Here is a 24642-nt window from a genome sequence, read left to right as displayed (position 1 = left end):
CTTTAGACAGTGTTTCCATTAGAGTGTCTCTACAGCTTGTTTACCTCTGGGGTTCCATTGAATTGGATTAGGTTGATCTGTCTTTAATAAGGCATATAGAGGTTGGGCTATTAATGAAAAGTTTGGAACCCAATTTTGACAATATTCAGTCAAACCCAGGAATTCTTGAAGCTGCTTGCTTGTTCTTGAAAGAGGGAAAGACAGGATTCCTCTCTTTTGGTGTTAATCAGTCGTCCATCTTTAGATATGAGATGGCCAAGGTATTTTACTTGAGGTAAGCAAATTGAAGTTTATTCTTTGAGACCTTATGTCCTTTCATAGGTAGCTGTTGCAATTGCTAAATTGTGTTCTTTTGGGAGAATAGTAATGTCCTAGAGCATAAAAGTAAATTATCCACATACTTTAGAGTGGAACCTTTAGGAAATTTAATATCATTTAAATTACCTTTTAATATCTGGGAGAAATAGGTAGGACTTTCTGTATATCCCTGGGGCATTGCAGTCCAAGTAAATTGCCGATATTCCAAGGTGAAGGCAAAGAGATGTTGACTGTCTTTTTCTACTGGAATGCTAAAAAAAAATGCACTATATAAATCTAGTACTGAAAAAGACTGCCAGTCCACAGGAATGGCCGATAATGAAGTATGTGGATTTGGAACCACATGATATCTGGGAACAACTACCTTATTTATAGTTCTGAGATCCTGTACAAATTTCCATTCTTTTTTATTTGGTTTCTTTACTGGAAGGATAGGAGAATTACAGGGGCTTGTACATGGAATTATAAGTCCCCTTGTACAGTAATCTTGTATAATGGGCTTAATTCCAGCTAGTGCATCAGATCTTAGAGGATATTGGTGAATGTTAGGTAGAGGCAAAGTATTATCAATAGTTATCTTAATAGGAGTGACTGGCTTGATATTGCCAATGTCTGTACTGGAAAGGGCCCAAAGTTGCATTGGAACATCCTGCAACAAACGAGTTTTAAGATTACTTTTCTCTGGTTGAAGTTTCTTTAAAATCGTTATTTTCCCTATTGGTTCAGTATTTGATTTACAGTTATTTAGTTTTAAATACATTTTACCCTCCTGGGAAAATATATTAGGGCATTACGGGTTTTAAGAAAATTTCTCCCGCCCTGGCCGGTTTGGCTCAGCGGTTGGAGCGTTGGCCTGCGGTCTAGAGAGACCCAGGTTCGGTTCCCGCTAAGGGCATGTACCTTGGTTGCAGTTTGTCCCTGGCCCTGGTTGGTTGTGCGGGTGGCAGCCACTCCATGTGTCCCTTTCGCGTCGATGTTTCTCCCTCTCTCTCTCTCTCTCTTCCTCTCTCTCCCTCCCGCTCTATCTGTACAAAAAATGGAAAAAATGTCCTCGGGTGAGGATTAAAAAAAAAAAGAAAATTTCTCCCTATCAGGTAATTGGGGCTGATTTGACAAGTAAAAATATATGTTGCTCTGTAACAGTCCCTAGTTGAAAGGGGACAGGTTCTGATTTAAAAACAGTCATTGGTTGGTTAGATACCCCTACCATTTGGCGAAGTTTTGTTCTGGCGGAGAGTGAAACTTAGTTGGGTAGGGTTAAGAACGGATAAAGTAGTTCCAGTATCAACAAGGGACTTAGTAACTTTCCCTTTGATGATGATTTCAAATTTTCCTAAAGTATTAGTAAGGAGAAGGGGAAGTACCCTCTCAGAGTACTTGGAGCAGCCCTGTGCTTGCTTCTCTATATTTTCTCTTTGTAAATCTCATTTCAATTTTCTATACTCTTTTTAATGGTGACTTGGTTTTTTACAGTAAAAATAGACTCCTTTCTCCCCTTGTCTAAGACTTTCAAGTAGATTTGACTTGGTTTCTTAATTGTTAGAGTTGTAAGTTCATAATTTGGGCAGTTTAATTTTTTTCTCTCTTTTAAATAGATTTAGATAATTGATTAGCCAGAATAGCCAGTTCATCAGCATGGGTGGTCTGCCAGTTTAATTTATGTTATTTGATCAAAGTTAGTAAAATGCCGAATTTAGTAAGGGATCATTTTGATCCTTAAAGCTGTCTGGAGACAGACCTGAGTATTCTTTGAAAGGTTTTTAAAAAACATTTAAAGAAATCAAGCACTGGTTCATCAGGCTTTCTTTTACATTACTGGATTTTGGTCCAGTCCATTTTCCGCAGAAAAATCTCAGGTATGGCTTAATAAAAAGATGGTGGGCTAATTCCCTGCATTTGTCCCTGTCTGTTGTTTTTTTGTTTTTTTTTTTTTACAAATCCTCTACAGGAGCATGCCAGCAAACCTTAATCAGTAGGTGTACTAATTGGAATAGGTCAGAATAGCCAGGACCATATGTTTTAACAATTAAATAAAATTCTTTTGCAAATCCGTCAGGGTCCTGGAGAGGGTCAGGGAAATCTTTAGTTAGATTTCTTAATTTTGTTCTAGTCCAAAGGACATGCACAATCCCTAGATTCCCTCTACTTGAGACAGGCTTTTCTCTGAAAGGAGTTGCTATAATCCCTGAATTATCATTTTCTGAATTTGTATTCTCATCTTCCCCTATGTCAGTAGGGAATGGTAGTGGAGGAGATATAGAAGAATAAGAAAGAAGGGAGGTGGAGGGCAAGTCTGCACATGGAAACTTGAAGAGCAAAGGGTTTGGTGGAGGAACTGTAGAAGGGGGAGGAATGGAGTCTTAGCATTTATTGGCTTCAGAAGCCTTCTTTAGTTTAGAGACAGTTTCTCAAATTTTATTATTAACTTCCTGTAGGGAAGATATTTTATCTGATCCTCTCTAAGAAGCTTCTAATTTTCAATCAAGATAAGTTTCCCATTCATTCAGTTTAATTTTAGAGCTGGCTTTTTTTAAATTGAGTGTTCCAAAAAAATCAATTTGGAGGTGTCAGAAGTTCCCCACTTTGGCCATTTCAAGCTGATATTTTTAGTTCAAGTTTTCCATTTCTGTAGATTCTTGCGAGCTGAGATTCCGTATGAATTGTATACATACCCTGCGGGAGTATTAATGGGGGGGAGCGGGTTGGATATTTGGTGTTCATGGACCTTAGAGGTACAGTTTTTCATTTTAATTTTAGTCTTTGGATATTTGCAGAGTCTGAGTAAATTTTCTAGGGATGTTATGTAGTGGGTTGAAGAGTGCTGCTTATGGGTTGAGCTCTATAAGCCTCTCACCCCTCAAGTTGCAGTCAACCCTCTTATGTGCTTAGGTTTTTCTCCTGGCTGTCAAACAACCAGAAGGGGTTCTGGTAGACCAAACCTTGTGGGTACTTCCCCAGATGAGCCAGTCATTTTAATTACAGTCAAATTGGGATTTTCCTATGGGGCCCCTGTACTGTCATGAGGAATAACTTCTGACACCTCCATAAAGATTCTTAGTTGAATAAGAACACCCGAGATTCAGGCTGGAGAGAGGGTGTGTCCCTTATTTTTGGAGTTGAATGAATTCAGCCCTCATTTATACAGCTAAGATTTTTTTGTTCAGACTCTTCAGAAAGCAAGTCTAATTTAGAAGCTGAAATCAAAACCAGCCACCTGTTTTAACTCCTATCCTTTAGCACCACCTCAAGGATTTTGTAAGAACAGCTCAAATAAAGTCAAGCCCTCTACCACAAGCAAGGGAAGGTCCTGGATCTAAGAGACAACTCACCAAAGTTTACCTCATTCCTCAGGGCAGAGAACCTGCGGGGCTCAATAGGCTCCTTGCTGGATCCTAGCACTGGGTCTGGGTCCACAGGGTAGGCCTGAGTGAGCGTCTTTTGAATCCTGTTGACCATGGCAAGTAAATGTCAATATAGGGAACATTTAAACCTGTGAAGAATTTTGTAAGTTTATTTGAGGCAAAAGTGTCAACAGTTGTCAGGAAGAAAAATCTCAGTGGATTGAGATAATGCTCCAGAGAATGGCAGTTTCGCACCTTACTTTATATATTGCACTTAAAAGAGAAGTAAGTGTATTATATGAAATCTATTGATAAGGAAGGTACGAGAAAGCAAAGCGGGGAAACCTCTACAATTGGATAAAAAGTAAAATGATAGACATATTTCTTTTACATAGGTGGGTATAGAATAGTTAACAGTCAGTCAACAGTTTGATAATAATGAGGGGATTTGTGGTCGCCGCAGAGCAGTGCCTGTGCTTTGAGGGGTCTGGAAAAAGAAAAATTATTTTGACATTCAAAAAATATGTTATTGTAGATGCAAAAAGATAATAATAGACAGGCTTGGTTAAGTTTGACCTTTGTCAGGGAAGATACTGGCCTACGACATGCTTACCCATCATAAACTGCTTTTAGTAAAAAAGTTTTGATTTCAGACCATCCTTTGTGGTTATTTAAGGTCTTTAAGTTTGTAAGGCCACCATGCAGGCCTCTCCTGAGCTTGTCAGGGTTAGTATGTGGCACCTTTTTGTCCACAGTATTTACATCCTTAGTTATAGGACTTCTGTTCACGTAGATTCCAGGCAGTTTCGAATGATGTTTTTTCTGTAGTTTTATTGTAATTTTGATGTGTTTGTGGGAGGTTGTGAGTCTCGCATTTACCTACTCCACCATCTAAATCGGTGGTTTTTAAGCAAACTTTCTTTGACTCTTCTGTACCAACAAGTTTGATAAGTTGGTTTGTTTTGTTTTTTTTAGAAGACTATTACTTAACTTTTCTGAACTCACTACACTTAGGAGTTTAGAACTAGAAAACAGAAGATGGCTTGAGATGAACTCTTCACTAAAATTGGAAAAACTGCAGTCTGAATGTCCTTTCAGTAATAGGTTGGCATCATCTTTATGGGAAAACAATGAACATTATTCAGATAAGTTACTTATTCAGACATGTGATGTTTTGGGTAGTGCTTCTCTAATTTGAACATATTCAGAAAGTTCTCTGGTATTCATATCTATTTAGGCTATTGTCTGATAAACAATATGAAAACATTACAAATGGAATTTTAGAAAACATTAATTTCTGTTTTCTGCTATTGTACTCATTGAAGTTTTATTTGAAAATAACAGTCATAGCCCTGGCCAGTTTAGCTCAGTGGTTAGAGTGTTGGCCTGCGGTCCCAAGAGACCCGGGTTTGGTTCCCGCTAAGGGCATGTACCTCGGTTGCAGTTTGTCCCCAGTCCTGGTTGGGTTGTGCGGGTGGCTGCCACTCTGTGTGTCCCTTTCACGTCGATGTTTCTCTCTCTCTCTCTCTCTCCCCCCCTCCCTCCCCCCCCCCTTCCACTCTGTCTGAATGAAAAATGTCCTCAGGTGAGGATTAAAAAAAAAAATAGAAGTAATTTTTAAAAATTGAGGTATTTAGCCCGGCTGGTGTGGCTCAGTGGTTGAGCATTGACACATGCACCAAGAGGTTGCCGGTTTAATTCCTGGTCAGGGCACATGCCCAGGTTGCAGGCCCAATCCCCATTGGGGGGCATGCAGGAGGGTGCCAGTTGATGTTCTCTCTTATCGATGTTTCTATCTCTCTCTCCCTCTTCCTTCCTCTCTCTCTAAAAATCAATAAAGAAAAAATTTTTAAAAAATTGAGGTATAATTGAAATATAACATTAGTTTCAGGTGTATAGCATTTGGTATTTGGATATATTGGGAAATGATCACAGTAAGTCTAGTTAACATCCATCACCATACATGATTACAAATTTTTTTTTTCCTTGTGATGAGAATTTTAAGATTTACTCTTAGCAACTTTCAAATATAGTTACCAAGTTGTACATTACATCCCTATGACTTACATATTGCTTATCAGTTTTTGAAAAAGGTATCTCTCTACCAATTCTAATGAGAACATACAACTTTTTGTTTACCTTTTACTCTCCTCACTGACTTTTTAGGTTGATAGGAACTACTTTAATTTTTTTCAGAGCCCTTTACACTTTGAGGTGGATTTAGGGGTATAGGGTGTCCTATTTTGGAATTGAGTTGGAGTGAGGTAATCGTGGGGTAGATTCCTTTCTTTTGAAAGGAAGCTTCACAGACAAAATAGCTCCTTTGCCCTTTGAGGTTTTTGAGCCCTTAGTCATTCTTGGGAGTAAAGATCCCTTGTTAAAACAAATAACCTATCATATTCTGGAGTAGCCTTGGAACATCTTAATTCTCTTATCAGATTTGGTCTCTGAGGAAGGTCAAGTTGATTAAAGAGGTAGCCTAGATTCTGTTCAAGTACAGGCCTGACATGTGACCATGGTTTTACACCCTTGAGCTCTATATATTTGACATTTGTTACTGTGCTATGTTGGACTGTGAGTAGGGGAGCCCCACATTTCTAAATTATTTGGTCTTAAATATCACTGTCTGATAGGAGGTGGATTCAGTGGGAAGCTTGTTACAATGTTTTTTTAAATGTTTAATGTTTCTTGTATTATTGACTTTGAAATGGGACATAATTGTGACTCATACTTATTTTTCTTTCAGCATTATCTGCATACCAGAGGTACTACAGTTTACAGTCTGACTACTGGAAGGTTAGTTCACATTTGCATACTTATTTCTCTTTTTTAACTTATTTTTTCTCTTTTATTTTGTTAACTAATTTTGTTAATTATTTTAAAATATTACTTTTAGGGAAAGGGATTGGAAAAGGAAAAATGTAATCTTTTTGCTATTTTGTATAAATCACCTTGTATTTTAATACAATAATTGGATTGCTCTGGCAGAATCTATTGGCCAAAGATGATCCTAAGTACGGGAATTTACACATTTTAAAAAATATATGTTTTTATTGATTTCAAACAGAGAGAGACAGATCTATGTGAGAGAGTAATATTGATCAGCTGTCTCCTGTACACCCTGTACTGGGGCTCGAGCCCAAAACCTGGGCATGTGCCCTGACTGGGAATCGAACCAGTGACCCAACTGAGCCGCACCGGCCAGGGCATAAGTGTGAATTTAAAAGAAGCAAGACCAAATGGCAACGATATGATTCTTTATTAGCCTGGAAAGGAAAGCTATAATTGGAAAGTTATCATGAAAATCTTTCTTGGTATAGTCTGTCTGTAATTGGAGGTCTGAGGACAATGAAACCTAACCATTTTTATAAAGCCCTACATAAATGAAGAATTGTACATGGCAGTGATCATAAATTTTCTTGGTTTAAGCAGTGCAGAAAGTTACCTGGATAGGTCATTCTTTTACATCGTGAATACTTTTTTTTTTTGGTTAGTTCTCACTCCAGGATATTTTTTATTGATTTTTAGATGGAGGGAGGGAAGGCGAGAGAGAGACAGACAGACATTGATTGGTTGCCTCCCGCACGACTTTGGTCAGGGTCAGGGATTAAACCTGCAACCCAGGCACGTGCCCTTGACTGGGAATCGAACCCTCAACCCTTCGGTCCTTGAACCAACACTCTAGCTGCTGAGCCAGACCAACCAGAGCCATCATGTATACTTTTATATGTAAATTTATTGACCAGTGGGGTTTCTTTACATGAATTGCCATTTCACTTTTTTAGATTATCTTTCTTTTTGATTTGTTGAAATTTTCCCATAAATTTTTTAATGTATTGAAAATATCTTCTCTAGTATGTTGCTCATCTTTTTAAAAAAAAGTCTATGGGGATATTATTTACATACTGTAACACTGTTTTAATTATGCAATTCAGTGACTTCTTCCAGAGTTGTGCAACCATAACCACAGTCTTATTTTAGGACATGCCCATATCCTTATAATAAAACTTCATGCCCAACCCCTGGCAAGTATTAATCTATTTTCTATCTGTACGTATATGTATTTTCAGGATATTTCATGTAAATGGAATCACATAGCATATGGTCTTTTGTGGCTGGTTTCTTTCACTTAGAATATGTTTTCAGAGTTGATCCATTTGTAGCATGTGTTAATACTTTGTTCCTTTTTACTCTTTAATAATATTCTAGTGTATGGATAGAACATCATTTGATGGACATTTTAGTTTCTACTTTTTGGCTATTATGAGTAATGCTACTGTGAACATTTTTGTACACATTTTTGTGTGGACATATATTTTGCTTTTTCTTGGGTAGATAACCAGGAGTGAAAATGCTGGGTTGTAGAGTAAGTCTGTGTGTAAACTTTAGAAACTTTTTTCAGAGTGGCTGTACCACTTAATAGCCTCACCAGCAATAGTTCCAATTTTTTCATATCGTTATCAATACTTGTAATTGTTTAGTTTTTGAATATAGCCATCCTTCTGGATGGGAACTAGCATCTTATTACAGTTTTTATTTGCATTTTTCTAAATACTGATGATGTTGAACATTTTTTTATGAATATATTCTCTGTGTATATTCTTTGGTGAAATGCCTGTAAAAACCCTTGGCCTATTTTTTTTTTTTTTTTAAACTTAGTGCATTATTATAAATGCATAAATAAGTGGAACAAAAAAATCAATGTTTCTCCCTCCCTCACTTCCTCTCTCTCTAAAATCAATCAATAAATAAAATTAATGCATTGTAAGAGTTCTTTATAGTGTATTCCAATTACAATCACTTATTGGATACATGGTTGGAAAATTTTGTAGTCTGGCTTGTATAGTCACTTTCTTCTTGATAGGATATTTGGCAGCTTGTATATTTTACTTTCTTCTGGATAGTATATTTTGAAGTGCAGAAATTTTTCATTTTGATGACATCTGGTTTTGTAATGTTGTCTTTTATTGCTTATGCTTTTGGTGTTGTACCTAATAAATCTTTGTCTAAGTCACGGTCATTATGATTTATTGTAGTTTATTCATTCTGTTCCTTCAGTATTTGCCTTTACAGATGGCACTGCGATAAATGGTAAAAGTCTCTTTTTATAATGTTGTTAGTAATTCTTTGGTATAAATACTCTTTGGTATAGAATCCTTTATAAGTGGAATTGCTGGGTGGAAGCTTAAGTGTTAAATACCACTCTTTTGGGAATACTTGTTTCCTTTTGGTCTTAACCTAGAAAGTTTGTCAGCGGGCTTTTTTGTAATCTGATAAGTGAGAAATGATGTCTTATTGTTGTTAAATTTCCGTTTTCTTAGTTGTAAGTGAGGTTGGTTTTTGTTTTTTTTTAAATTAAAGTTTGAAGATTATTTGTAGTTTTTTTTCTTTGAGATATTTATTTCTGTTGCTTAATTTTCTATTGGGCCATTGTTTTCTTTCTTCGTTCTATATGGCCATATTTTATGTACGAGTTATATTTATCTTTTATCTGTGATGTAAGTTGCAGTTTGTCATTTATTCTACTTTGCTTTTATTTGTTTTTGTACATGCAGAAGTTTTTGCCCATGCTGGTGTTTATTTCTATGAAGTCAAATTTATCAATCTTTTCTTAAATTGCATCTGCATTTTGAATCATAAGACAGTTTTTTCCTCACTCTTGGTGTTAGAGAAATTCACTCACTTTTTTCATTTAGAACTTGAATGGTTTTATTTTTTAATTTAAATCTGTGATCAGTTTGGGATACATCCTTGATTTATAGTGTGAGGAACATCCAAGTTTATCTTTTTCCTCATGGCTAGTTATCCCAACACAGTATATATATATATTTTTAAATCTATGTTTTCCTCCACTAATTTGAGATGTTGCCTTAATTGTATAGTAAATTTTTATATATAGTTTGTCTCTGGATTTTCTGGTCCGTTTTCAGAAAATAGGCCTGTTCATTAACTAATACACTACTTTTCTTATAGAGGTTTTACATATTTTAATATATGTTTGCACTAGGGCACCATTTCTTCTTGTTCTGGTTTTTTTTTAGGGTTTCTCTGGCGGTCCTTTTATTGCTACTTTTTTTTTTTTCAAATAAACTATCTAACTTTAGCTCCACAAAAATACCTGGATTTTTTTCCCTCTGGCTTTTTTGAGGTATACTTTACATTATGTTAAGTGTACATAATTGCTGTATTTAGCGATTTATATGGGGTTGTGTAACCATTATCACAATCAAGATATAGAACATTACTCAGAGTGTTTTCTTGTGCCCCTTTACAGTTGATTACCACTTTTGACCCTTGGTCTCAGACAACCAGTTAGTTATCTGCTTTCTCTCTAATTTTGCCTTTTCTAGAATGTCACCCGACTGTATTCAAACATCATGTGTTATTTTGCTTTGGATATTTTTCTTAATTGTGCCTTTTAAAGAGCAAATGTTTATAATTTAGATGAAGTTCATTTAATCAATTTTTTCTTTTATAGCTTGTGATTTTGTGTTCTGTAAAGAAATCTTTGCCTATCCCTAGATTATAAAATTCCTCAGCTTTTTTTCTTAGAAGTTCTATAGTCACATTTATTATGTTTTGGTTTATGGTACACTTCAGATTGTCAAGTTGTTCGTGATGTGAGATAAGCATCAATGTGTGCGCTCCCTCTGCAGCCCCCCTCAGTCAAATTGATACCCATTGTCCCAGCATCATTTATTGGAAAGACTATCCTTTCAAAATTGAATTACTATTTCCTCTTTGATAAAAATCAATTGGCCGTTTAATTTTGTGTCTGTTTCTAGATCCTTTATTATATTCCAATGGTCTGTCTATTTTTAAGCCAGTATCACACTGTTTTATTACCATAGTCTTGAAATCAAGCACTGTAAGTTCTCTGTATTCTTTTTCAAAATTGTTTTTATTTTTCTTGCCTTCTATGTAAAGTTTACAAGCAGTTTGTCAATTTCTCCTGCTAGGATTTTATTTGGTACCAAAATATATGCATAAACCAATATGAGAAGAATTTCTATTTTCTATAATAATACATTTACTAGTCCATGAGCATGGTATATATCTCACCATTTATTTAGGTCTTCTTTAATTCCCTTCAGCAATGTTTTATAGTTTTTATTACACATTTTAAAGTTTATTTCTGTTATTTTACTTTTTTTATGCTGTTGTGATTGGAGGCATTGTGAAATTTCATTTTCAATTGTGTGTTGCTATTATATAGGAGCACAATAGATTATTGTATACTTACCTAGCAGCCTTCTACTTTGATAAGCTAATTACTAGTTCTAGTAGCTTTGCTCTAGATTTCTTAGAATTTTCTGTGTACTTTGTCATGCTTTGTTCAGATAAAGGCAGTTTTACTTTTTCTTTCCTGATCTGTAGATACTTTATTTTTCTAATAAGTTTTTTTTTTATTGATTTTTTTTTTTTTTTTTTTAGAGAGAGAGAGAGAGGAATGGATAGGGAGAGAGAGACAGAAACATTGACAAAAGAGAAACATCAGTCAGCTGCCTCCTGTATCCTCCACACCTGGGAAATAGCCCACAAACAAACCCAGCATTTGCCCTGACCAGGAATCAAACCAGCAACCTCTTGATGCATGGAATGATGCTCAATCCACTGAGCTACATCGGCCGAGCTGTAGATAATCTTTATTTTTCGTTTTTTTTTAACCAAGGACCTTTGGTACAGTATGGAATAGAAGGGAACATCCTTATGTTGTTTCTTTGTGGGGAAACATTCAGTTTTCATCATTGACTATGATGTTAGATGTAAGGTTTTTGTAGATTTAGCTTGAAGAAATTTTCTTCTGTTACTAGGTCACTTGGAGTTTTTTATTTCCTTCTCATTTATAATGAATATGTATTGAATTTGTCAAATTATTAATTCTTTATTGAGATCCTATGGATTTTTAAAAATGTGTTATATGCTTAATTACATTGGTTGATTTTTTTTCAGATTTTTTTTATAAACCTGTATTAGTCACATGTATTGTGTTGTTGTCTTTAGTGTAGAAATATTTTGTTAAGGATTTTTGCATTTTTGTTCATAAGTGATGCTACTCTGTGATTTTCTTCATGTGACTGTAATTTTTGCATCAGGATAATTTTGGCCTTATAAAATGATTGGGAAGTGTTCTTTTCTCTAATGTGTGTGTAGGGTTGATATTATTTCTTTCTTAAATGTTATGTAGAATTTACTAGTAAAGTTATCTATCTGGGCCTACAGTTTTCTTTATGGAGGGAGAGCTTTTTAACTACAAACTTAATTCCTTTAGTATATACAGAGTGATTCAGGTTTTCTGTTATATCTTGGGTTAGTTTTGTTTTATCTTTCAAGGAATTTGTCTGTTTCATATAGTTGTCAGAGTTACTATTTTTTCTATTATCATCTTATTTTCCTTTTAATAACTGTAGAACCTGTAGTGAAGTGTACCCCCTTTCATTCCTGATAATGGTAATTAGGTGTTCTCTTTTTTCTTTTTTTTTTTTTTATCCTCACCCGAGGACATTTTTCCATTTTTTTGTTCAGGTAGAGTGGGAGGGAGAGAGAGAAACATCGATGTGAAAGGAACACATCGAGTGGCTGCCACCCGCACGACTGACCAGAGCCGGGGACAAACTGCAACCGAGGCATGCGCCCTTAGAGGGAACCGAATCCCGGTCTCTCAGGACCACAGGTCGACACTTTAACCGCTGAGCCAAATCGGCCAGGGCTCTTTTGTCTTGATCAGCCTGGATATAGGTTTATTAACTTCATTGATCTTTGCAAGGCATCAGATTTTCCCTCATGAATTTTTCTTCAATACTGCTTTTCTGTTTTATAATTCATAGATTTCCTTTATCATTGATTCCCGATTGTTTTTATTGTTTACTTCTGCTTGCTTTGTATTTTTCTCTTCTTCTAATTTTCTAAGATGGAAGCTTAGATTATTGATTTTCAATCTTTTCCCCCTAATATAAGTATTTAAAGGTATAGTATTTCTCGTACTGTTGCTTTAGCTGTATTTCACAAATTTTCATATTTTTATTATCATTCATTTGAAAATTTTTCTACTTTAACTTGTGCTTTCTTCTGACCCATGGGAGGTATATATTTGGCTTCCTATAGTTTCATCATAATATTTGGGTAATTATAAATATCTCATAATTATTTCTAATTCTCCTTTACTCATACAACATATTCTGCATAATTGTACTCTTTTGAAATGTATTGAGACTTATTTTATTCGTTCAGCACTTGAAAATGAATATATGATTTGCATTTATTGGTTGTATTGAGCTGTAAATAACAGGTAAAGGTGGTTGGTGGTGTTTGATTTTTTTTTGTCTTTGTCATTTGCAGAGAGTTAATTATCTCTTCCTATGATTGTGGAATTGTCTTTTAATTTTGCCTTTTTTTTTTCTTTCCCCTGTAATGTATTTTGAAGCTCTCTTAGTGTGTCAGGGCAATCCTCTAACCAACTGAACTACCCGGTCAGGGCTTGAAGCTCTCTTACTAGGCACATACACATTTATGATTGTATTATTTTCCATGTGAACAACTGCAAGCCTACTTTTGCCCCACCCTGTATTACAGTGTTATAGTAATTGTTTGAATTTACCCATATGTACACCACTTCTCATGCTCTTCATTGCTTTCTGTGTATCGCTTCCACGCACTGTCATTTTTTTTAGGTCAAAGATCTTTGTTTAGCATTTCATATAGTAAAAATCTATTGGAGATGAATTTTTTTTATCTGAAAATATTTTTTGACTTCATTTTTAAAGGGCATTTTGCCTGGATAGAGAATTATGCGTTGGTTTTTCTTTTTCTTTTCCTTTTTAAGTATAGTTTTGTTCTCTTCATGCTCCTCCATATTTTCTGATGACTAATCAGCTCTTAATTGAACCACTCTCCTGTATACAATTTATTGTTTGCTCCTTTCAAGATTTGCTTTTTATCTTTGGCTTCCTATAGTTTAATCTTGCTCCATACCTCTGCATGGTTGTCTTCATATTTATCCTGTTTGAACATCTGGAATTTGCAATAAATTTGGAAATATTTGTCATTTCTCCTAATAATTATTTGTTGTTCATTCTGTTCTCTCCTGGGGATCCAGTTTCATGTGGGTTAGATAATTTGTTTATTGTTGTTGTTTTTTTAATCCTCACCCGAGGATATTTTTTTCTCCATTTACCTTTAGAAAAAGTGGGAGGGGGTGGAGAGAGAGAGAGAGAGAGAGAGAGAGAGAGAGAGAGAGAGAGAGAGAGAAACATTGATGTGAGAGAGACACATTGAATGGTTGCCTCCCTCTCGACCCCCACCAGGGCCTGGGACCAAACTGCAGCCGAGGTACGTGCCCTTTACTGGAATTGAAACTGAGACTCTTTGGTCTTCGGCCAACGCTCAACCCCTGAGAGCCAAACTGGCTGGGGCTAAATAATTTGTTTTTATACAAGTGTCCTTGAGGGTTCCGCCCCCCCCCCCCCCCCCCCGCCCCTTCAGTCTTTACACTGGATAATTTGCTTTTCTCTTTTGAGGTTCATTTTCTGTTTCTTTTGCCATCTTCATTTAATTATTAATTTAAACTATTGAATTTTCAGATATCTTATTTTTCAGTTTTAGATTTTGTTTTGTGTTCTTTTTTATTCTTTTTCTCTGTGGAGATTTCCTGTCTTTTTATTATTCATGACCACATTTTGTTTTGTTAGTTGATGGTAATTAAAATAGCCATTGTAAAATTCTTGTCATTTCTAGCATCTTTGTCATTCTTTTTCTTGAGAATGTGTTCTATTTTCCTGAATCTTTGTATGTTGCATAATTTTGTGTTGGGTACTGGACATTATGAAAATTATTCCAACTCTTAATTATGTTATTCTAGCAAATGGTTTTTGCTCTTTATCTGAGGCAGTTATCTTTATTGGATTTGAACTGCAAACTGTTCAGGTAGCAACTTAAGTATCAGTTTTGATCGTTTTTCTTTAATTTAGCTGTGTTGATTGTAATGCATGTAGAGTCAGCCAGACATGTGGATAGACAGAATTTAGGGTTCCCTCTCTGACTATTTCTTTTCTGGGATTTCCTTTGATTCAGTGGGATTTGATTTCTCCTGGATTCCGTCTTCTGGTGTTCTGTATCAGAAACAGTCTGCTTTTTCTACCAGTGACCCACTATCATATATATTGTGGCCGGCACCAAGTTAATAGCTGTGAAAATGGGAACTTACTCCATATAACTTTCCTCCTCTGAGTATGGCCTTCTTTATTTTTATTTTTATTTTTTTTATCCTCACCCGAGGACATTTTCCCATTTTTTTGTTCAGGTAGAGTGGGAGGGAGAGAGAGGAATAGAGAGAGAGAGAGAGAGAGAAACATCGATGTGAAAGGGATACATCGAGTGGCTGCCACCCGCACGACCGACCAGGGCCGGGGACAAACTGCAACCGAGGTACATGCCCTTAGCGGGAACCGAACCCGGGTCTCTCAGGACCGCAGGCCGACACTCTAACCGCTGAGCCAAACCGGCCAGGGCTGGCCTTCTTATATAAGTTTCCTGTTGCTATTCTAACAGATTACCACAAATTTATTGGCTAAAACAACACAAATTTAATTATCTCAGAGTTTTGGAAGCCAGAGTCCAAAATGCGTCTCATGGGGTTAAAATCAAGTTGCCAGTACGTCTGATTCCTTCCGGAGACTCAGTTGGATAATCTGTTTCCTTGTCTTTTTCAGCTTCTAAAGGCTGCCTGCATTCTTTTGGCTCATGGCCCCATATGACATTGTCTTTTGTCCTCAGATTGCATTCATTGGCCGTTGACTTTTATAGCTTCTCTCTTAATAAGGACACTTGTGATCATATCTGGCCTACTTGGATTCACAATCCTTAATTTAATCACATCCGCAAAGGATCTTTTACCATGTAAAATAAATATTCTCAGTTCCAGGGATTAGGCTGTGGACATCTTCTGGGCCATTATTCAGACTATATCATATCTTCCTACCCAAATCTGCATATTGTTATTTACTCCTGAGTGTCTTTAGCTAGCTGTTTTAAACTCTATAAACCAGAGTTTATAGTTTTTATAAAACTATAATTATATTGTAGTTATTATCTGCAGGAGAGTCTTCTCCAGTATTATCTTAGCCTTCCTTGGAAGCAATAGTTTGATAACCATGTTCTTACCACTTTGCCTGCATTTGAATTTCATGAAAATGTAATCATGCAGCATATTTTTTGAACTCTTCTTCGGTACTGTATGTTATTCTTATAGTTGTATATGGCAGTAGTATTCATTGGTGTATAATATTTTCTTCTGTGAAAATGCCACAATTTATTAATTTTATTATTGAAGTGCATTTGGTTTTTAATTAGTTTGGGCTACTGTGGATGTTAACTTTGAAAGGTCTTGATGCCCTTGTTGTTGTCTGATGCCTGAAAACAGATTTGAAGCAATATTTTGTCCAGCTTTTCTAGTTATAATTACTTGGAGAAAAGAAGGAATTGAGATTTAAGTCTGAAACCAATTAGTCTACCATTGCCAGAAATGGTACTCTCCTCTAATTATAGTTATCATAAGAAAAATTTATTTAAAATTTTATTATTAAGCCCTGGCCGGTTTGGCTCAGCAGTTAGAGCTTCTGCCTGCAGTCCAGAGAGACCCGGGTTTGGTTCCTGCTAAGGGTATGTACCTCGGTTACAGTTTGTCCCCGGCCCTGGTTGGGTTGTGTGGGTGGCAGCCACTCGATGTGTCCCTTTCACGTCGATGTTTCTCTCTGTCTCTCTCTCTCTCTCTTCCTCCCTCTCTGTCTGAACAAAAAATGGAAAAATGTCCTCGGGTAAGGATTAAAAAAAATTTTTTTTTCATTATTAAGAAATTTATTGGAAGGATCTGGCTGCATAGCACAGTTGATTAGAGCATTGTCCCGATACACCAAGATTGTGGGTTTGATTCCTGGACAGGGCACATAGAAGAGTTAACCAATGAATGCATAAATAAAGTGGAAGAGCAAATTGATGTTTCTCTCTTTCTGTCTGTCCTTTCCTCCAATCCTCCCTACTCCCTCTAACAAAATCAATTAATAAGGAATATGTCGTAGACATTTCTAGTAATAAGGCAACATAAGGTTATCATGGAATGCCTAATACATGGAATAATAGTCATCAGAGTAATTCATCATCAGTAGTTTCTTATTTTATAGTTCTTAGTAGGCAATTTGAGATCTCCTCCAGGTGTCTAAGCTGACTCCTCAAATACCAAGAACACAAACCTCAGTTTATTGCTTACCATGATAAGGGAGAATACCATCTCTGCAAAGCTTTGTCAGCATCTTATGGGGGAAAGTAAGGTCAGAATTGATTGAGAATTGATGATTTGTTTTTAAAGGCAGGTCTTAATTTTAGGAGCTTGATTGAGTAAGAATCTCTATGTAACAATCCAGAAATGGTGGATATATCAAGCAAAGAATTTGAGGTAAGGGTTATTCAAAGACTCTTAGGCCACAGACATGTTGATGGTTCTCACTGAAGAGTAGATGGTTCCTAGAATAATGGAGAAACCAAGTGCCAGGGTAGGAGAAATTGAAAAGCAAAGTGATGCTAATGAAGACAGAGGGCTGGTGAAGTCATGTTAATAGAGACAGTCAGGTTTGGTTTAGGTTCTCAGGTCCAAGCTGAATATGGGGTTAGACGGTTTTTATTCTCTCAGGATTCAAGACTTTGTACCAGATGCTATCACTTAAAGACAGTAATGCTATTTAATTTATCCTTTCTAAGCATTAATGAGTAATATAACAATACTGTTAGTAATCCCATGTTATTTTTCCAGTGGACATGCGTAGTGGCTGGTGGTGATCAGAGTTTACATTCAATGATTTTTAGGTTAAATTTTATATTTTTATAGCTTCATCTACTTTTGTGGTTTATACATAGTACAATGTGCAGTAAATTGAAGAATGTAAGTATATGATTCATTTTTTTATATATGACTGAGATCATTATCTCCTGAATTTTAGTTGTACTTATCTCTCTCTCTTTTTTATCCTCACTTGAGGATATTTTTCCATTGATTTTTTTTTTTTTTTTTTTTTTTAGATAGGGTGGAAGGGATGGAGGGAGAGAAAGAGAGAAACATTGATGTGAGAGAGACACAGCTGTTGGCTGTCTCCTGCATGACCCCTACCAGGGTTGAGGATCAAACCTGCAACTGAGGTACTTGCCCTTGTCCAGGAATCAAACCCTCAGCCCTTTCGTCCACAACTGATGCTCTAACTGCTGAACCAAACTGTCCACGACTGTACTTATCTCTTTAAACCACATTTTTTCAAACTTATCCTCTAAAATTAGATCTAAAGTGATTCCCCATACTGTAGGTCCTTAGTTCTTTACTTGAAATTTCTTGCATTCAGAAATATGTCGAGTTGAAAGGATATTCTGTCTCTTTCTCTGGATTTTGGAAAGATAATAATGCATTTACTATATTCTATAATATCCCCTGTGGCATCTGGGGTAGACTAGTCTTGTGCTTTGGGGCCATTATTAAGTAAAATAAGGGTGACTTGAACATAAACCCTGATAAGCAAGACAGGTGATCTGATGAGTGAGACAACTACTAAGTGACTAACAGGCAGGGGACATATACAGCATTGATATACTGGACTAAGGGATGATTTGTGTACTGAGTGGAATGGAACAAAATTTCCTCATGCTACTCAGTGCACATGCAATTTAAAACTTATGCATTGTTAATTTCTGGAATTTTTTTATTTAATATTTTTGGACTGTGGTTGGCCTTGGGTAACTAATGCTATGGAAAGTGAAACCATGGAGTAGGAGGGACTACTGTACTTCAAGAAATCAAAGCTTGTGGAGATTACTTTGCTTATGTTTTAGTGTGGTAAATATAGACAGTTTTTTCCTTAAAGCAGATTCACCAAAGAGATCTATTTTACTGTCTGATTCAGTACATGCTACAAAATTATATTGGTATATTTATTACCAGCTCTGGAAATTGTGCTGGTCTTTTTTCCTAATTGGGGCTGATTAGGGAGGTTTTCTTTAGCCTAGTTAGCTCCCATATGGTATTGTTGTTACTATTATTAATGTTGCACTGATGTGGGATTAGGGGTTAATGTTGGGTAGAAGAAAGATTTTGTGGAGAAAATTATAATAGAAAAACTCAAGGTTCATCAATTCAAATTCATGTTTTGAATTAGAAATATGTCAGGTATTTAAATATATCAGTCTTGAAGCTTTGGGGTGGGGAAACGGAAACTTTTTTTTGCCAAAGGCCATTTGGATATTTATAACAGCATTGTGGGCCATACAAAATTATCAACTTAAAAATTAGCCTGCTAGCCCTGGCTGGTCTGGCTCAGGGGTTACAGCGTTGGCTTATGGACCAAAGAGTTGCAGGTTTGATTCCGGTCAAGGGCATGTACCTCATTTGCAGTTTGGTCTCTGGCCCTGGTTGGGGTCGTGCGGGAGACAACCAGTCAGTGTGTCTCTATGTATTAGGTAGAGTTGCTATGTCTCCTAGGCTTTGTTCAGGTGGCCTATTGTAGTAGGTGCACTGTAGGGTCCAGTGGCACAGCCTTCCTGGTCACCCCTGCTGGGCCCTCGAGGTGCACCCCTTGTGTGGACTGTGCACCCTTCTGTTGTAATTGAGTTTTGATTGCTGTTGGCCCATCAGTGGGAGGGATTTACTCAGGCTGATCAGCTGTGCCCACTGACCACACTGGCCTCTGACTACTTTGGAGGATCAGCTGTGTGAGGGGCTCACCACACAGAGCAAGACTCACTTCAACAGGGCTCTGGTACCAACTGAGTACACTCCTTGAGAGTGTCACTTGTGGAGGTGGTTTAGTGGTAGTGCTTCACTATGGTCTGAAGCTGCCCACTGGGTGTGCTGGCTCTGGGGCAAGGTCAGTCACTGCCTGTGTTCTACCCAGGGCCACCATGCATAAGCGACAAAGCAATCTGCTGATGGCTGCTGCTTCTGCTGGGCTTGGAGGTGCCCGGGCAAAGCCAACTTGTGAACCAAGGCTGGCTGCCCCTAGTACTGGACCTGATTTAGAGGTATGGGGCTTGCTGAGGCCTGATGCCACTTGTTGGAGAGAATTTAGGAAAATCTGAAGCTGGAACTAAGACAGGCCAATCCTATGGTAAAGCCATTGGAAACAGCTTGGTTGGGCCCGAAAGTTGGGTGGGATAGGGCCTCAGGGAATCAGTAGGGCGAGGCAAACAATGTGAGACAGGTTGCTGCAGTCCCAGATATGGCACCCAGTTTGCCTGCCCTGTGGGGAAAGGGCTCACCAAAGGAACAACTGCCTCTGCCAGCACTTTTGTCTGGGAGAAAGCTGCCTTTCCATCCCTTGCCCTGATGCCAAACAGCTCAGTTCTTTCCCATATATCTTTGGTGCCTTTCAAGCTGCCTCCCCCATGCTGGAGCCTGGAGGGAGTGGGTCTGAGTAAGTCAGTGCAGGGTCCTTTTAGAGGAACTGCCTGGGGCGCCTGCAGCGTCAGCCTCTCCCTCAGCCTCAATTCCTGCTGGTTTCTACAGCCAGAAGTTGTGGGGACTTCTCTTCCTGGCAGTGCGACCCTTAACACGTGAGGGAGGGCTGGTGTGGAACAGAGACCCCTCACTCCTCAGGGAGGAACTTCACTGCCAAGGTATCCCTCCTGATTTTTATTCACTACACAAGGATGTGGGACCAGCCCATCTGCGCCTCTGCCCCTCCTTTTAGTCTCCATGTGGCTTCTTTAATTTTGTTGTTGTAGAACTTCCATTGAGCTCGATTTCAGGGGGTTTGAATGATGATTGTTCTGTAGTTGTAATTTTGATGTGGTTGTGGGAGGAGGCCACTACCATGTTTACCTATGCCACCATCTTGACCACAAGTCTTGTTTCCTTTCTTAAAGGGTGCCGTCTCTTGGCCTGCTGGGATCGGTGCAACGCAGTGAAACTACAAGCACACGCTGCTTGGAGTGAGGGGGAGCTTTGTAAGGGAGCAAATGCTCCAGATCTTTCAGAGCAGTCCCATTTATTTGCAGATTGGTACCCTCAGGTTACAAGAGGATTTATGTAAATTATTTCCTTGAGATGGCGTTTCTGCAAACCACACACCCTAGCTTTGTCTCTTGCTTTTCATGGGAAAAGACTTGGAAGCCAAAAGATAACAAACCCTTATTCACATGCAAATGAAGCACTCAATGCACCTGGGCAGGCTAGGCTTTCCAGAATGCATTAACACAAGGTTACAAAAACGTCCATCTTCCAACCCCACAAAAGGGAATGTTTTAAATATTTTACCATTAAGCATGATAGATTTTTTTTCTTTTTCTTTTTTTTTTTTTTAAATAGCAAACTAAGACTAGAAAGGAATTCCTTATTCTAATGAAAGCCAACTTTAAAAAATTTCAATTTAAAAGTCAGCATTTATCTTTTGTATGCAAATGCTTTTTCTGCATCCACTGAGATAATTTTATTTTTTCTTGTTAAATCAGTTGTGTATTTCTGAGGTATATTCAAATAGGTAATGCATTTTTATCATTGTTAGGTATTTTTGTATTGGGGTTGCTAACGTTTAGAATCTTTGTTCATAATTGAAATGGGTCTACTATAGTTTTTCCTTTCTTGAGTTGCCTTTATCTGATACTTGCAGCTGGTTCTGCATTCCAAAGAGCTGGTCAGAGGAAGAGGAAAGCAGAGGGCAACAACCCTTTCCCTTAAGGCAGTGGTTCTCAACCTTCCCAATGCGGGGATCCTTTAATATATTTCTTCATGTTGTATGTGGGCATATCTGCATGTGTGCAGACCCACCTGGACTCGCCTGGAGACGGATAGAGGAGCAGTGTCTTGGTTCCTAAGACCATTGGAAATATGTGTTTTCTGATGGTCTTAGGCATCCCCTGTGAAAGGGTCGTTTGACCCCCACAGGTTGAGAACCGTTCACTGACTTAAGGGAATCTGTGGTTGTATACATCCCTTTATACACATCTCACAAGCAAGAACTTAGTGATATGAGTATTCCTAGCTACAAGGGAGGCTGAGAAATGTCTTTATTTTCTCTGATCATGGTAATAGTTAGTATAGAAAACAGTAAGATAAGGTTCACATGTTGTTGCCAGATATACTGTACTATACAAATTAACTCAGGTTACGGGTAAATAAGGGAATATGTCTATATGGCATGAAAGTCATTGTTTCATTTATTTTTTTTAAATAATGAGAGTATAATTATAAACCAGTAGGAAAGGGAAAAGCTTGTCTGCTGAACTGGCAGCGGGAGTACTACAGTCTAGATCTTAAGAAAATTAAACATGAGTTACCTGCATCCAGGGTTTCTCTCCAGAGAAAGTTACATTCCATTCCTAGTCTTCTTGTACAGCTCTAAACTATTTTCATTGTCTGAGCACCTGCCACCTCTGTTCTATTGAAAGGGTTGCCAGCATTTCAACTTCATTGTTGTTTTTTTTCTTTATTGATTGTAGAGAGAGAGGGAGGGAGAGGGAGAGGGAGAGGGAGAGAGAGAGAACGAACCATCGATAAGAGAGAACATCAATTAGCTGCCTCCTGCATGCCCCCAACTGGGGATTTGACTCACAACCTGGGAATGTGCACTGATTGGGAATTGAACCGTCAACCGAACCTGTGACCTCTTGGTGCATGGGTCAACCCTCAACCACTGAGCCACACTGGCCAGGTGTTGTTTTGTTCATTTTTAATGTCAGTGGTAGCAGACTATCACCATGCTGAGCTTCCTGCTTGAATGGGTCAGCACATTTCCAGGTACCAGTTGCTGTGTTTGAAATCTGATTATAATGTTAGATAGGTTTTGTTCATTTGTTTGTTTTGAGTAGTCTTGTCCATAACTCTCTTTTTTCCTGAGTCTTCTCATTTTTAATGTGTAATTTTTAAAATACAGTTTTATGTATCATGCTGTATGTGCTGGATACGTTTCTTGGTAGTGTTGGATACATTGCCTTCTTCTCTTAAAAATCCCAAGTGCCAGATATTTTATATGTATGATCTTATTTAATTCCTCAGAGCAACCCTCTGAAATTGAGAACCAGTTAACTTGTTTCATAAGTCTTAATAGATAGTAAGTAACAAGGCTGGAATTCTAACCCAAGTCTAATGGCCTCTATAGCCTGATTTCATGATCACTGTGCAATACCACACATTAGTTTTAGAAGCAGAACTTCTGCTCTTTTTGGACATGGTGGATATGAGTTTTATGTCCAAAAGGTAGTTCAGGCTATATTAGGAAATGATTCATTATAAATTCAGTCAGCAAAGTATTTTTTGAATAATAATAGATTGATTTATTGAGCAGCAAACCTTTCCTAAATAATGTATATATGCCAGTTACTTTGTCATAGGGATCAAAAACGACTTGCGTTGTCTTTATAGACTCATATTCTAGTGGTGGAGGTAAGCAGCATATCTGCAATATACGTGGATATTCATTTAGAAACATGTATTGGAAGCCTAACTCTCTTTGGGCTTGGGAATGTGTCAAATACTACTTTTGGAAGGAAGAGGTGAAAGATGTGTTAAAGGATGAGTAGGAAAAGTGAGTTGAAGGAATGGCAACATTGGCTTTTTCAGCAGAGGAAGCAAACATATATAAAGTCACAGAAATGTATAAGCATATTTTATACATAAATGTGCTTGCCCTGACTGATTCAAGTGATAGCTATGAGATTTGGAAAATTGAGGAACAATCACAAAATGAAGACTCTTTAAGTCAGGCTAGGTTGTAGCGACTCTTCAGAGGAGTTTAAACTAGAAGGTGTCATGTTTGAATTTTTGAAAACTCATTGGCAGTGGTATGTAAGGTAGATTGAAAGGGGGAAGGGGAAGTTAGAATTTGGGAAATGAGTTAGGTAACTGTTGAAACAGGTGAAGCGCTAACTTTCCTAGAGAAAAGTAGTAAAAATAGAAAGGGGGATAGATTCAAAGGCTTTATTAGATTGTAAAACAAGCTTTGTGATTAGAATGAATGTGGTTTATTGGTGGGGAGGAGGAGAGAGAAGTAAAGAAGGACTACTTTTTGGCTCAACTGGTGAGATTGTTACCATTATCTAAAATCTTCAGTACCATTAGAGCATCATGTTCACCCATTCAGTGGGGTTCAGGTATTTGTAGTATATGAACAGGTTTAGGTAATCAAAAGGCATTTGGAAGTTCATTCTTAGAATTTAAGAATGCCTTTATTCACACGTCTCTCACTGTCACTTTGGTTCCCAATAGGATGAACAGCAGATCCCCCCTTCTTCACCCTCCTATTGTGTATCACTGGCTATGTGGAATTAGTATCAGAGATAAATAAGATTAAGAATTTGATATTTTTCACTAATCATCAGAGAGATGCAAAATAAAACAACAATGAGGTATCACCTCACACTTGGCAGAATGGCCGCCATCAACAAATCATCAAACAACAAGTGTTGGCGAGGGTGTGGAGAAAAGGGGACTCTAGTACACTGCTGGTGGGAATGCAGACTGGTGCAGCCACTATGGAAAACTATATGGTGTTACCTCAAAAAATTAAAAATTGAACTTCCATTTGACCCAGTGATCCCACTTCTAGAAATATACCCCTAAGAAGCCTGAAACACCAATCAGAAAGAGTATATGTACCCCCATGTTTGTAGCAGCACTATTTATAATAGCTAAGATCTGAAAACAGCCCAAGTGTCCATCAGTAGACGAATGGATACAAAAGCAGTGGTACATATACACAATGGAGTACTACACAGCTGTAAGAAAGAAAGATCTCTTATCCTTTGAGACTACATGGAGGGACCTGGAAAGTATCATCCTAAGTGAAACAAGCCAAACAGAGAAAGACAAGTATCATATGATCTCACTTATTTGTGGAATATAATGAACATAACAGTCTGAGGAATGGGGTAGTCCCAGAGACGTGGAAGTGGAGTATAGACTGACAATCCCCAGAAGAGAGGGTGATGGGGGAGAGATAAACCACAGAACTTATATGTA

General features: G+C 37.5%; 1 protein-coding gene across 18 annotated transcripts in view; it reads left to right on the top strand.

Annotated features, from left to right (window-relative positions):
* Positions 1-24642, top strand: part of KDM6A (lysine demethylase 6A) — a 270740-nt gene that overhangs the window by 107224 nt on the left and 138874 nt on the right. For all 18 annotated transcript variants that reach the window (XM_036270305.1, XM_036270303.1, XM_036270296.1 and 15 more), the window contains one exon: positions 6406-6455. In XM_036270305.1, coding sequence (XP_036126198.1) covers positions 6406-6455 — 50 coding nt within the window. The remainder of the gene's footprint in view (positions 1-6405; positions 6456-24642) is intronic.

This window comes from Molossus molossus, unplaced genomic scaffold (genome assembly GCF_014108415.1).
Source record: "Molossus molossus isolate mMolMol1 unplaced genomic scaffold, mMolMol1.p scaffold_m16_p_2, whole genome shotgun sequence".
NCBI classification, from domain to species: domain Eukaryota; kingdom Metazoa; phylum Chordata; class Mammalia; order Chiroptera; family Molossidae; genus Molossus; species Molossus molossus.
Note: the sequence above shows the minus strand (reverse complement) of the source record. Positions and strands in the feature narration are given on the sequence as shown.